Source organism: Physella acuta, unplaced genomic scaffold, assembly GCF_028476545.2.
Source record: "Physella acuta isolate Inbredline_101_S28 unplaced genomic scaffold, ASM2847654v3 ptg000893l, whole genome shotgun sequence".
NCBI classification, from domain to species: Eukaryota; Metazoa; Mollusca; class Gastropoda; family Physidae; genus Physella; species Physella acuta.
The window spans coordinates 15880-31340 of NW_026732410.1; the positions used below are offsets into that span (position 1 = coordinate 15880).

Sequence of the window (15461 nt, forward strand, 5' to 3'; positions counted from 1 at the left end):
GGTAAGGTCATCTGAATTACTGCCCTCAACTCATGGCAACAATAGTTATGTTTAGTTCAACCACCTTTACTGCCCACATTAGTCACGCTCATTACATAACAAAACTTAGGATCAAAACAGAAAGCCGACAAGGTTCAAAGGCTGTCATTGACGCATAACGTCAACAACACAAAATATGTTCGGACAATGCCTACCGAGGAGAGGCCGACCAGAGAATAGCCTACAGCAAAATGTGCCTAAATTTCTTTTATAGTTAACTTTTCTACCGCGTATTTAACTAAATACGTAGCAAAAGTTGAGATTGTTATGTTAATTATCTTAGAATATTTTTACTTACAATTGTTATAAATCATAATGCTTTTAACGTCTATAAATAATTTATGCTATCAAAAAATACAACCCACAGCAATAAACATACAAAATTTACAATTCTTAACAAATTAATAAAACGATTTCTAAAAAGATTTTTGTGACTTTTTTTCTGTGACTTTATTTCTGTGACTTTTTTTCCGATAAAATTTTTCCACTGTGACTTTTTTTCTGTGACTTTTTTTCCTAGCAAAAACTGTGACTTTTTTTCTGTGTTTTTTTTTCCTGTGACTTTTTTTCCGTTTACCGAAATTTTAGTCCGCCCCTCCGAAAATTACAAGTGCCCCGGAGAAAAAAGTCTGAAAGAAACACTGGATGCACTATGGAAAATATCCTTTTATTCGGTCTTTCCATCCAGCTGACTACCCACTGATCCACTCTGGTTCGAATCTCCGTCTACTAAGTTTAGAATATAACGAATAGTGTTGATATCGTGAATACAGAAATTCTTTGTATCAAGCTTGTCATTATTTCTTCAGTTATGTCTTTATCAGGCGTCCTGAAACTTTTACCAAATCCGTCTCTGATGCTAAGTAATGTCAATTACTCTAATCTGAAATGTTTCACGTTTTAAAAATTTCTTGAGTTAAAAAAAAACAACGGAAATTATCCTCGGGTATTAACCTAATTCAAGAGTTCCTAGATCCGGGTACTTGACTGTTTTTGGTGTCACTGGTGACCTACTTGTACTGATACCCGATCTAGGTCAATCGCCAAACTTGACCAAGCCGGACATAGACAGTCAAACGAAACTGGATCCAACTAGATCTAGCTCAGTCAGGTTTTATGTTTCTATTTGAATCAACAGAAACAGAAAATAGAATGAGCAAAACAGAATGTGTAATAAAATTCTATTTTAAAAATCCGGCGACTTGCTTGACACAAGTTAGGCGGGTGACTTCCCTTATCTGCATATAAACAACTAAAAAAACCCTCGGAAATCTTGGGAGGGACCTACGGAAGAAAGTGGGACGCGTGCGCATAATAGGACAAAGTACAGAGGTTAATTAATGGGCGAATGACTGAAAATTTCGTTTTCTCTTCATCTTGCGCGTCATCTATGACGTCATGTTGGACGCGTGTCAAAATGGAGGGTGGTTGTATCATAAGTCAGTGACCTAACCAAATTTCTAACTTCTTTATTTTGGATATTTAAAACACTCTGTCTAAACCACTCGTGTTTTAATGTATAGTTAAAGCCATTGTTTGTTTCACATAAAATCTGTATAATTTAACTTTTACACTACCCAATTGTCACGTGACTTACTTTCGTTCATGCGCACCAATGAGTATTTCCCCTCGGATTAGTCTCCCCCCTCCCCCGCTAGTCAGTGTAGGTAGCGCACAGGTGGGACTGGCGCGCAGCGAAGCAGAACGCAGACGACGGGGGTGACATATAAAGTGACAACCAGTCAAACCACGGCAGTTTGAGATCTTGTCGCGACAGATTTGAACTTTCTTCCAATTTTTTCTTCTATTTCACCAAGTGCTGATTTCCATTCACCACGGCATTAGACAAATGAGATTCGATTCGTGTGAGTTTTGTTGTGTTAGGGTTAGGACATCGGTAGATGCCCACGACGCGTGGTCAGTCGATGGTCAGCTTAGTCAAGAGAATAAACCTCGAGTAACTTGAACAGTAACACACTCATCAAACCATTTGTATAAGGTAAGTTTTGTTCTCTCTCTAAATATTTAGTTTTAATGAGTTACTACTAGTAAAGACAAATTAACAATGCTGACTAGACAATCCGGTAATTTTCGAGAAATTGAGAAACTGGTAACTCTACTTTATCTACCCTATGTATAGGCTTATACCGTCAGGTCTAAGGAGACCTCAGTTTATTTTATAATTCTGACTAGTTCTAGTTGTATTTGTGTGGAGCCATTAAAAAACCCGAGTCACCGGTGTTTATATTTCTGTCGTGTTTCCACTGAGATTAATTTAGAATCTGCGATAACCAGAGTCAATACTTCCTAGCCCCCCACCCCCATCCTCCCCAGCACATTAGTATTTATAGTATCTGTTTATTAATATTGTCTATTGGTTGTTCCGAATGCTTTCACCTGTTGTCACCAACATTGGGTTGGTATACTGGCTGTTGCTGGGGTATAGCTACTAGATGTGTCCGTAGCGTTAGACATGTGTCATTGGTTTTTACCTCGGCCATGTGTGTTCACTCGTGCTGACCCTAGGGTACGGGTGAACTCTATTGGCGTGTTCATGGGGGGGAGGGGGTTTCGGTGGTTGTATTCGTGTTCTGGATAACCAGGTTGTGGCTGGGAATGAAAAGTTATGACATCACCAGATCTTTACATTTATATGCCTAATCTAAATTTAGTTTGCCGGATATTGCCGCAATTTAAACTAGGGTGAAACGTTGGGGGGGGGGGGGGGGTAGAGATTCCACCCAGCTAAAAAGCCCCCCCCCCCCCTTTCAGTAGTTTCTAATATCGAATAGCAGCGGAGTTTTATCTAATTTTAATCTTCACGACATAACGACGTGTCTATCAATGGAAAAATCCACTTTTACGTCATACAAATTAGTCATATTAAACATAATGTAACAATTCTTAAGGTGGATTACTTTAATGACACAACCTATGCAGTTAAAAATATAAATTACTAAGCACTTTTCTTTATTTTTATCCTTAAGATAATCAGCGAAATCTGTGAAAAAATATCACTTAAAAAACGGTTTCACTGTGTTGAAAATTGCACTTCTGATTTTTAAAAGTACCCGGAACTTTTACGTAGTGAATTAATGTGAATAATATATTTTCTACTGTGCTGGACTATTACATGAAAGTTGCGCTGCATTACACATTGTTTACAAAAGCCTAGCTTAAATATAGTGTTTTTTCCTTCGTTGATCCTATGCTTTGAATTCACTCACATTTTGCCAATTTATTTCTGAACTCTCCAGTGAGTTCGGTAATTAAACCAATCCGGGGGTCCGAGCAGTGAGGTCTCGCATCTATATGTCGGTTTATTTTTGTTTCGCAAAGTTTTAGTTTTGGAAATTCATACACTTAATACCCTTTGAATAGGGATGGGGGACATAAAGCACTTGTGTTAGTAAATTGATTTGCTTTTTTTATTCAGCGGATTCTGATTAGTTAATTGTAAATGTTCATTAGGGTTTGTATACATCGGTTATATACCAAAAAAGGACATGGGTGGTTTTATCGGTTAAAGGGGTTTGGTGTTGTAAGATTTTTTTTCTCGAAAGTGTCTTCTAAATTTGATATGGTAGTTTGGCTTATCATTATATTACATGAAAAGTTATTATTTGTGATATGTATCAATTAATAATAAAACATAAAAAGTAATGGTATTTGGCGATGTTATGTATCGCTGTAGCCGGGTACTGGATCAAAATTGTGTAGTTGTCCTAATATTGACTAACAGAATTCTACGTTTGATGACTTATCTTGGTGCTGATATCACTGATAAACATTACTTTGGGGGGTGTGGTGTCAAGGCCACTCGAGTTCATGACCTCTTCTTCATCGCTTGTTCACTTCTGTACGAATTCCAGTTTGTTTGTTTTCTTAATTAAACCCGAGCTAAGCCGTTTTATACGTATACATTCAGTATGCTAGGTAAATGTTAGTATTATCTTGGTTTAGGTAGTATTTTGTTGTTAATTTTAACGTTTGGGCGTTTACCTCTGTGCACCAAATTCGTCGGTGAGGACATCATAAATACATGACCCCAAATTAAAATATCTTGATTCAAATGTATCTGAATTATCTGACAGTAAGCTTTTGTATTTCCCTCATACAGACAATACGTCATAGTTCACGCTAAGACCGTTATTTTTCTTTTGCTGACGTGTTAAGCATTAATTACTATCTTTCTACCTGATTATTTTACGTTCAGCTTACAGGGGAGGCTATTCCAAGCGATTTTAAAAAAAGTTACCGTTCGTGGTGCGGTAAAAGCGCAGTTCTCTTTGACGTGAAACGTGCGTCATCGATTGCAATGATAGTTTAAATGAAAGTAGATCTAGTCTAACCAGAAAAGAAAAAAAAACGCCGAATAACTTTCGAAATCCGGTATCATCTGGGTTAAGCGTAATTTAATCTGAAATCTATGCTAATTAGATTTTGATCGCGTTAGTTGAAGGTCAGTGGGATAAACATCTTTACCTGCCTCGGTATAAGTAGTCAAATAAGTTGCATGTTGGGGCATTGGTTGGCTGGGCTGTTGGACAGTCTGTGTTTAGGTATGGTAAGTCAGCTGTAGCATATGGTAGATTCCGGTTGATAGTTTAATATGAAATGTAATGTAGATCTAATACATTTTTACATTTGGTCTATAGCCGCTTGCAATCTTAGGGACCTTAAACGTCAGTACATACAGTATGCGACTACACTTTAGCGGAAACTAAACAACAGCATAAAAAGCTAACTTTTTTGCGATAAGCATAATCTGTAAACATTTCAAGGTCGTTCATTTTGATTAATAGCTCATTAAAGTAACGACCATTAAGATAATTAATGTACACTGTCTCCGGGGTCACCGGAACGCAATTTCCCACCGGACATGCAGTGTTCCGTGTTTGCACGTCCCCAGCTTCCGCGTTGGTTTTTTAGAATTTAAAAGGGCGGGATGTTGACACGGTCTCGGCACTTATGCTGCAATCTGAATTCTGCATGGAAAACGTTATGCTTACTAGATCTAGCAACTTTACATGCTTAGCTGCACCAACTTTTAAGGCGAGTTGCTTGTGTGGCTTGTTACATATTTATTTGAAAACTTCGGTTTGTTTCTATAAAATGTTAAAGAATTGTTTTTTCTAATATTTTTGACACTATTTTGTATACATCAACTTTCATTAAAAAGATGAAATTTTAATTGTAGGCCTAGACTAAGTCGTTTTCGGAATGTTAGACCTTTATTTTTGTGTAAACAATTATACACAGATGTACTCTTAACACTAAAGGTCCGCAACTCGTGTTAAACATACATCTACTTGTTATTGAACCTGAAGCTCCTCCCACCCGAGGCCATCTCTCCGCCATGTCATTTATTGACACCGCTGGCGCCCCAGTTAAAACCCATGGCAAAAACTGTGCGCGGCGGTTTGAACTTTCCGACGAGAAAAATCTGGCAACGCGCGTCCCGTGATACGAGCGAGGGCAGCTACTGCCGTGGCCCAGTGATTTCGGGCAGCTAGGCCTATAAAGCGTGCTAGTCATCCTCAGTCGGTTATTGCCAGTTAGAAAACACGCAGTTGTCTCATGACTCGGTACTTGGAAATAGTTGCACTTGTGTAAGACTTTCGGTATTTTGTTACCTGAAGCGGCTGGCTATGTTGTAACGTTTCACGAATGTTTGTTTTATTTAAGGTACATGGTGAACACTGTTGATTAAGATGGGTGTTGTTGTTTTTAGTTACTTTTTTTTTTTAATTTTTCGAAATTTCACCTGCTATTTATTTTATTCAGATATTTTTGTTAATGCTTTGTTTAGCCTACAATTTTTAATTTTAAAAAAGTTAATCTTAATAGGGCAAAAAAATGTTTAACTAAACTATTTACAATTATTCTAAATGTTCGATATTTTTTTTTACAGGGTCAAGTGTTTTCAAGCCAATATCAAGCAAAAGCGTAAAACATCTTTGGACTAGTTTATCTCAAAGAAATCCTCGCCAGCACTACCAACCATGCCTTTTAGTTTTTTCCGCAAGAACAAAAAAATGCTCAAGGATAAGAGCAAGAGCACCATGGATCTGCCCCACAACTTCTCCCAGCCGCCCGACGTCGTCGTGGCCAAGAGAGAGGACAACGTCGGCAGTCTGTCGGACCTCCGACAGGAGAAGCCGGTCACCCAGCCCGACCTGGTGACCATCATGACCAAAATCCACAAAAACAAAAGCAAAAGCCTACAGCGGCTGGACAAATCTCAGAAAAGTAAAAGCTTGTGGAGTCTCTTCGACAGCAAGGACAAGAACAATAACTCTAAGAGCAATGAACACAGTCTTTCATTCAAAGAGAAGGTTCGGATGTCTGCGCCATTCAGAAAGAATAGCTCAAGCAGTAGCAAATCTGACAGCTCGTCCAGTAATAAAAAAAGCAATAAAAGTGACGACGAGCCGATGGTCAACAACAACGTGACGCCACCCAGACACAGATCCTCCAGGAAACGTCCCCTGGGGTCCAGCAATGAGAACCTGACCCCCGGGATGGACAAGAGACAGTCGTACATCAATCAGCTTGGTGAGCACTTGACAATTAAACTTTACTAACCATTAGTTGATTTAAAGCTAAACTTTAGTTAACATTAGTTGATTCAAGGCTAAACTAGTTAACATTAATTGATTCAAAGCTAAACTAGTTAACATTAGTTGATTCAAAGCTAAACTAGTTAACATTAATTGATTTAAAGCCAAACTTTAGTTAACATTAGCTGACTTCAGTCTATAATAAAAGCTGATTAAAATCTAAACGTCATATTAAATTGATTCCCTAAATTTTAGTTGCACATTTTAAAAATATCTACGGTTGTACCCTTGTACTCAATATTTCTTTAACGTGTTTTTATCGAACAAAGCTGCATAAACGTGTCGAAAATGTAACTGCCTTTACATACCATTTCTACTTTAACAAAAAGTTGACGGAGCAAGCTCTATAAGTTTTGTTGTTTTATCTCCACCAGATGCCTACATAGAATACCTGAAGAGGGAGGACAACAACACGCCCAACATCTACAACCGTCTGTGCTGTGCCCAGTTCCTGAGGACCTGCCTGCTCAGACAGCAGATTCTCATCAACAGATCTAACGAACGCTTGGACAACGCCCAGCACAGCCCACAAAGTGCCTCCCCCCAGCTTGTACGCAGCTTTTCAATACGCAGCAGCAGCAGAAGGCTGGGAGCACCAGCTGGCAATACAGCACCTAGGGGAGAAATCTGTGACAATGGCGTCCTCACCCACGTGGACAGTGACGAGGCGTTCGTTGGGAGGGCCTTGTCTTCGTCTACATTTAGTTTGTGTACCAACTCTTCTGATAAAGATTTGGAGCTCAACTCAGACTCGCCTCAAGATTCAGACGACAACACGTCATGTGGCCAGAGCCAGTCTAAATCTTCCAACCAAAGGTTCACCATGTCAGTTTTTCCTCAAGATATAGAGATTTATTAACTGTTTAAAATTATCCTGACACATGTGCCACGTTTTTCAAGAAAGTGTTTTTAAAGAATCTTAAATTCATCATTTTGCTCATGTTTTTTGTGTCATTTAGTGCAATTTAAAGCAAAAGAAATGTTCATTTTGTAATTTTGTTATTACTTCATAATAAGTGACTGGTATATCACACTGAGTATTATAGTAAATAAATTTTTAAACCCTCTGTACAATACTTCCTAGAATGTTAGGTCTATTTTCTGCCATAATCAAATGTAGAGAAATCCTTCTTCATCTAATATGCATCATCTTGCTCTATACATGCTCCAGTTGTAATTTATCTCGTGTAAAGAATCCAATTTTTTATGTAACCTATTCATTACCATAGCCGTGACGTCACCGTTTGGCCGTCATTGAGTGGTGAGATAACATGTTATGTACTCATTCTATTTAAAGCGGGTTTTTATTTATTTCAATGTATATGTGTTAGTATCCAAGATAATAACCGTTGACTAAATGCTATGTGCTTTAATGTCGCGTGTTATTCAACATTGTATGAGCCATTGAATATTTTAGTATTTAATCTAATTGTAATGTCTGATCCATCCAGTTGTTACTATGGCAACCTTGTCTTTCATGTATATTCAGGTGTGTAATCTGGAGGAAGTGCTACTGTCATATACTAGATTATTGTATGGTTTTGTATGAGAAAAGCCCTAGAAAGTAGTAAGAATGTATCTTATGTAAGACCTATCTATTGAAATCCGTAGAATGGCTAGTGTATATCACCAAGGATCCCATGTGTTCAAGTCGGTCGTCTCCTTGTAGGTTAGACACGAGATTAGCGTGAGTTTCATGAGATTAACGTGATTAGTAGGATCACGTGCATGATATTAGTGTGATATTTGTCAGTGTGATATTCGTGTCCGTGTTATTTTTTAAGTTACTTTGAATAAAATGTTACCATGTTACAATGATTCGTGTTTATTATTATTTTTGTTTGTTTTTGTGGTCAGTGTCAGCAATTCAGACATCAATGCTACCCACTTGTTTTCATCCAACGTTTCTCTGAACCCTTTGACTAACACGTTTATGGACCTACAATTGTAATTACAGGTCACAGCTGAATTTTTCGCCAGAAATACTATTGTTAGGGAAAGTAAAGGTGGCTGGGCATAGTGCTGACCACACTATCCATTCATATGCCAGGGGGTCGGCGTGGTCGAGCTGGGGACAGCAACTCTTCTAGGAGAGAACTCCAAAATCAAACAACTTCTGCCTTGTAGTTTGTTCTTGGTTGAACAAAGGCTATGGAAGCAAATTCAAAAAGAAAAGCAGGCTGAAATAGGAGTCAATGGCCTCAATGGCACATAACCAGTTGACACGTATCCTTAATTGTGATGGAGGCGTGGTCGAGTCGGCAAAAGCTCATGGTTGATAAATTCGAAAAAGTCTCGAGTTCAACCCTCTGGCAGATAAAGCTCGATCCCTTCCAACACTAAAAATTAAGAACGAAGAAGACATTCATATGTGTGTGTGTGTGTCTTTTTGTGACCTCGGCATATGAATGTCTTCTTCGTTCTTAATTTTTATATATAATATAATTTATATATATATATATATATATATCGCCCCCCCCCCCCCCCGGAGAAAAAAGTCTGGAAGAAACACTAGCAAAACAATCACGTTCTTGTGAACTGAAGTTGTAAACTACAATTAATAAACAAAAAGAAATTACCTTATATAATGTACACGTGGGGTTAATAATAAATGTGGGGTTTTCCATTCCCTCATTAATTTAATTGTCTGTTCACAGACATTTTTAAGTCATGGGCCCTACACTTAACCAGATTACATTTGCTGTGTTTGAAAAAAAAGTCGTTTTAGTTTTAACTATCATAAAATAACGTTTCCTTTTGCTTGCGAGACATTCTTTCAATGCACGTTCTTAGAATAGTTGCCTCTGACATAAGAGCTAATTCAAATATTAATCCAATTGCTGATTGAAACAATGATAACAACTGCGATATGGGTTGTTAGTTCCTGTTGGACTTTTTTGTTTTCTCAAGCTTTTTCATGTCACAATACCTGGTGGTCATGTGTGACCAACCATACGTCACAATACTTAGTGGTAATGTCTGTCTGGCTGTCTGGTTGTCAAGTAATTTTTGATCCATTTCTAAAAGAGGATTTCTTTCGTCAACAATGACAAGTAAACAATTTCTCATTTTCAATCTAATTAGAGATAAAAATCAGTCATTGAAATTAATGGGATAACTAAAGGGAGATAACTATGTGGTAGTAATGATCAATCACTCTATCGGCCTGGTGAGCTGATGTTCATGAATATTGATATTGTTTACAAATCAATAGCGAATTTTAGATGCGAGTTTCGCGGCTATTAAAGGGAAATTTTGCTAAACTACTATTTTGATTGAAATAGACTAGGAAATAACACGGAGCACAGTAGGTCCATTGGTTTTTTGTTGTTTTGTTTTTTAACGTAGACATCAAACTAATATTTTATTTCTACCACACTAGACCGTAAATACTAAAATAAGAATATGCTCGCGAAGAAAAAACAAACAATTTCTTTAGTTTAAAAGCTTGATCGCTCAAGAAATCTTTTTACAGCCTGGATGTTTAGCGACCAATGCACTTGTGATTATAGCTATTAAAAAACATTTCTTTTTCGCGTATTTCAAAGTTGGTTGTTATTAAGCCTGTTTTTATTTATGCGTTATTATTATCAAATTTCCCCCTTTTGTTACTCTTTTGAAAACTGAAGACTAACAAACACATTTTAAATGTTAAATGAAGTTTTGAACTGCTTTTTTACTTTCTCGTATATACGAAGTATAGAGAAAGTCTTGTAATCGTGCAAAAAAAAAAATCGAGATTTTTGCAAATCTCGACGTTTTGCATCTCACTGATACGGAAAAACATAATTTTGCAATCTTGTCCGTATGTCTGTGTGTCTGTGTGTGTGTGTGTGTGTCCGTGTGTAAACACGATAACTTGAGTACCGTTACAGCTAGGTTGATGAAATTTCATATATAAGTATTTAATCAAAATCGTAGATCCGTATCAACTTTTGAGCGATTTCCGATAACCGGAAGTGGTACTTTTCCTACTTTGAATTTTTCAAACGCCTATAACTTGAGTACTATTTCAGATAGATAAATGAAATTTCATACGTAAGTAAAAGATCTAATTCTCTACCTTCTATTAAATTTTGAGTCATTTCCGTTGACTGGAAGTGGTACTTTACGCTACTTCCGATTTCTCAAAAAACTAATGTAAATTTTAAAAGTAATAATAATATTGCGCACTATTATGCGCTTTTTTATTTCGCGTTCACTTGGTGTGCAATTAATTTGTCTACGAGATTTTATTCTATTTTTAAAACTTTAAGTATTTAACATGGATTAAAAATCATGTCTATAGCCCGAGTTCCCATCCCCTGTTATTTTATATAAGAATATTCGAGAAAGTTTAGGGGAGATCACTCCCGGTTTATTTTAAAAGCAGATCTGAAGAATCGTGACGTCACGAGAACTAGGAGCGAACAGCGCCATTTTGTGTGTGTTGGAATGTCACATGAGGATCGGCAATAGTATGTTGCCAGATTTATTTAAATACAAACTGGTACCCACATACCCTTGGCAGGCACAAAACAGGATGTTGAAATAACTTACACTACAGAGATGGAAAGTTATGTTTCTATACATTAAACCTCAAAAAAACACAAGCGTTGATACAAAATGTAATTTAAATGTTTTCATAATCGCAAGGATTTGTCTATGTGCTCTTTGCATTGCATTCTCGATTAGGTTTTCATCGCCCGCGGGACTAAACTACCCCTTACAACAATTTAGTGGTTAATCTCACATAAAAGAAAAAGTATTCGCCCAATGTAAACATTATTCATCCCACTTCACCCCCTCTTCACACAAGCTCAAGTCATAACATTTAAACACCTTAAAAGCGCAGTGGAGGACATTTTGTTGCGAGGTAGTTCTAAAACTTGACATCAGGGACGATAACTGTGCTAGCATTAGTGAGGAAACGTCACGGTTGAAAAGAGCAACATTTGAAACCAGTGGATCTCAAACTGTGGGTACATATATCAAACGACTGATACCCCAAAAGTATAAACATATGGAAAGTATCTTTAGTAATTAACTTGATGACTTTGACCTTGACGTACCAAAACGTCACATGAGCTTTGATGTTGATTGAGCACGTACACCTGTGCTGGTTAAGTGAAGACGTGGTGCCGGTGGCAGGTGTGAGCACCACTGACGTGTGTACACGGTCTCTCAACTCTCCCCATAATAGGTCACCACGGACCTGCCGCCACCTGTCTGCTGGCGACACAAAGCACATCTTCCCAGAACACACCTCCAACATGACACACTCAATAAAAATCACTCAACCGTGCATTGTGGGAGGATGAAAAAAAATATCAAAACAAACTCCTCCCATCTTTATGGATGACTTTTATTATGAAATGAAAATCTATCTAATGACATGTACATTTACGATGTCCAAACTACAGAGAACAATGAAGAGAAAAGCTAGGATAGTTCTAGAACAGCCGACTGTACAACAATCACACACAGGCCTATTGGAGAGTACTAGAGAGTAATACAATCATTCACAGTATATAGTGTGGTTCACACAAGATATTCTTCCTTAAAGCAGCAGGGAACATAACCGTATTTACACAGGGGGAATATGCACATTAAAATAGTTGAATCACACTGTAATGATTTAGTATATAGTGTATATATGATTTATATTTGTACATGTATCAAACAACAATTTTTTCTTCAAAATGCTGAACACAAAAAAAAAATATGCTTCTCCTCATATACATTGTATTATGCTTTGTTAAACATTTAATAAAAAATATTTGTATGTACAAAAAAATGAAAGAAAAAAATGTAAAAAGTTCCAATTTAAAAAAAAAAAAGAAAAATATTTATGCAATTAAGTTGATATTATAGTTTAAATATTTGACAACCTGGCATAACAAGTCCCAGCACCTGGCCAAGACCAAACTATTCCTATTGTTAAAATTATTGTAGTTCACCCTAAACCTAGGCTTCAACATGGTGCACATCCTTGTCTCCTACCCTCTATATTAAGGAAACTAAATTGAACCTTATATTTAAAACGGAAGTTTATTAATTACTGTGAAAATGTTCACATTAAGTTGCCAACAAAAATCCAGAACAAGTTTTTTTTTTAAACTGGCCATTACAATAAGAAATTACCATTTAAATCTAGAAAATTAAGTCTATTTTGGAATTATCTCCCCTGAATTTATTCAACCTGCTCTACAGTGATCAAAGAGAAATCAAGTGGAACTTGTTTACATGTTTTGTAATACAATTTATGCTACAAGAACAAACACAACCTAGTGCAAATATGCCTACAATTTCTTTCCCCCCAGGAATATCAGAAATTAATTATGCCTCAAATCAATTAGGTCTCAAAGAAGGTCATTGACTAAGACTTAAGTAGGTTAACAGTAGCTACACTACTCTACCGAGTTGACCTTAAGCTCTAGCCTAGAGTGTGCTGTTAGAAGAGAATAGTACATTCTACCCTGGTTTTAGGTGTCATTTTTCTAACCTTAACATCCAACATACATAGCTTTCTTTTGTGTACAGAAGATTTGATTCCGTCTCCACTTTATCTATCAAGCACACTAAAATTAAATCAGTGAGTAAAAATAGAATGTTATAAAAAGTTCGCTTCTAGACAAGAAATGTCAGCCCACAAAAGCTATTGAGTAACACAATAGCCCTTAACAACCATTCATATAAAAAAAAAAATTCTAAAAATAGCAAAATATTGTGCTGCATTTCCTCTCTGGTGAAATCACAAACTGCAAGAAATGAACTACAACACAAATATTTTCACAGCCAGTTCAAATATAACCTCAAATGATACAAAATAAACTCAGCTATTTACAATCTGTTATGATGGACCAATGCTGATAGTTCGGAGAACATGCATTCATGTTTTCTTCAACACTGTAGGCTCTCTTTTTTATAATGAAAACAAAAAAAAAAACAACCTCAGAATTTAAAAAAAATAAAACTGATAGAAAATAATCGGTAGAAAAAAATCACCTGTCATCCAGAGATATTTGTTCTTTTAAAATACAGTTGTGGCTCTATACTTTTATTTGTAAGATACAGCTCCAACCTCTGTAAGCTTGGTAGTGTGTAAACATATTTCTTTGATTAAAATCACCATGTGTAAATATAATCACATTATTTATTAAGAAACAATGGGCATCCCAGAATAAAATTCCACAGTGGACAATAAAGTTAATTAGAATCAAAACAACTGCGGCTTTTTGAAAGAACTGTACCATTCAAACAACAGCGCACCCTGTAAAGTATTCCCACCAATCAAACAACAGCGTACGCTGTAAAACATTTCCACCATTTAAACAACATCGCAAGCCAGTAAAACACTCCCACTATTTAAAAAACAGTGCAGCTTGTAAAATTGCCACTATTTAACAGTGCCACTAATTAAATAACACTCATCTCACTAGAAAACACCCTATAATTATTGTCACTGATAGAGAGCATCGATGCAGAATGATGTTTATCACAATGCTCTTACTATCAAGATAAAACATCTTACAATAAAGGTATTTGAATATAATAGGATGCATTTGAAGAATGAGCCAATTAATAAATTAAACAAAAAAATAACCAATGCTAATGTTTAGCAAGGCAAACAGATGATCACTCTCTGTCATGGGGACTAATTTATTTCTGTACTCACTAATATTATGTCAATAGAAACTGCTGTTTTTATATTAAAATTATACACAAGTGCTTTAAAAAGACTATAGCAAACTGCAATCTATAGAGATATTACACTGTCACATGATAATGAAAAAAAAAAAACAGAATGTCTCATCAAGTCATTTTACTTGCTCCAACAGGAACTGACTTTGTACATCTGTTGTAGTTAAAAAAAAACTAACAGAATTCAGAACGTTTCATTAAACCTAATTTAGTTAATAATTTTTTTGCTGCCACATTATATGAACCAACATTTTTTAAAACTGTATATAAGCTCAAAGTAAAATTAACTTTCAAAATGTGGACATCATTTTAATGTAAATAGTAACACTTATTTAAGGTTAATACTGGGCACATGTTCAAATAAAAGATTTTTAAAAATTACATCTTAATTCACACCCACAACTTGTATGACATTGCCATAATAAAAAAATAATTAAAAAATAAAATATAAATAAACATTTGAAACACAAGTATTTTTTTTATATCAGATCTTGTTTACAAATTACACCAAAGGTTACACAAGGGAAGTAAGCACAGAAAAAAATTAAAGTTTTTCAACTGAGCTGGATGGAGGTTGTCAACCTAACTAAACAGAGTTAGTAGATTTAATAGTTTGAATTAAAAAAAAAAAGAATCTGAACACTGAATGTTCATGTCATTGAAAATCACACAAAGCCTGAATTTAGTTCTCAGAATTCACTGGACCGATGAAATTTATTTTAAAATGAAAAGTAGACCCAATTGACATGTACATTAAACAAGTTATAATGCAACTGGCAAAAATCTATTCCAAAAATAATTAGTTTTATAGTTTTGAGTCACATTAAAGCAAAATGTTCTATAAAATGCAGAATTATTCTATGAGTGACGTTTTAAAACACTGTAAATTTATGGAAATTATACATTAGTTTACGTTTTGAAGAAAGACAAGCTAAATTTTTTTAAATATACGAAATCAAATTGCTAGAAAATTTAAATCAGTAAGGGTGTTAAAAATAGTTTAAAATTTGATCCTGAAGGTATTCTTTAGTCCAAATATTTACAGATATGATTTAAAAAAAAACAACTGGAATCAACGTGATCTTAAGAAAATAGGGTTTTGTTTAAAATAAAAAC

At 35.8% G+C, this 15461-nt stretch overlaps 1 protein-coding gene across 3 annotated transcripts; it reads left to right on the forward strand.

The window, feature by feature from the left end:
• Positions 1–1697: 1697 nt before the first annotated feature.
• On the forward strand, positions 1698–8480 carry LOC131952898 (uncharacterized). Of its 3 annotated transcripts, none has more exons than XM_059315832.1 (3): positions 1698–2038; positions 5954–6597; positions 7037–8480. In XM_059315832.1, exons 2-3 carry the CDS (start codon positions 6045–6047, stop codon positions 7519–7521), a joined length of 1038 nt encoding a protein of 345 aa, XP_059171815.1. In that variant the 5' UTR covers positions 1698–2038; positions 5954–6044; the 3' UTR covers positions 7522–8480. The 3 variants fall into 3 exon arrangements, with proteins under 3 accessions (XP_059171815.1, XP_059171816.1, XP_059171814.1); XM_059315833.1 differs by lacking the exon at positions 1698–2038 and adding an exon at positions 5547–5651; XM_059315831.1 differs by lacking the exon at positions 1698–2038 and adding an exon at positions 5570–5727.
• The last annotated feature ends 6981 nt before the right edge of the window (positions 8481–15461 follow it).

Excerpts from the sequence above, each read along its gene's own strand:
- LOC131952898 (XM_059315832.1), top strand. The coding sequence starts at position 6,045 with ATGCCTTTTAGTTTTTTCCGCAAGAACAAAAAAATGCTCAAGGATAAG. Across the intron at positions 6,598-7,036 it reads GTCGTACATCAATCAGCTTG|ATGCCTACATAGAATACCTG; the intron begins GTGAGCACTTGA and ends TATCTCCACCAG.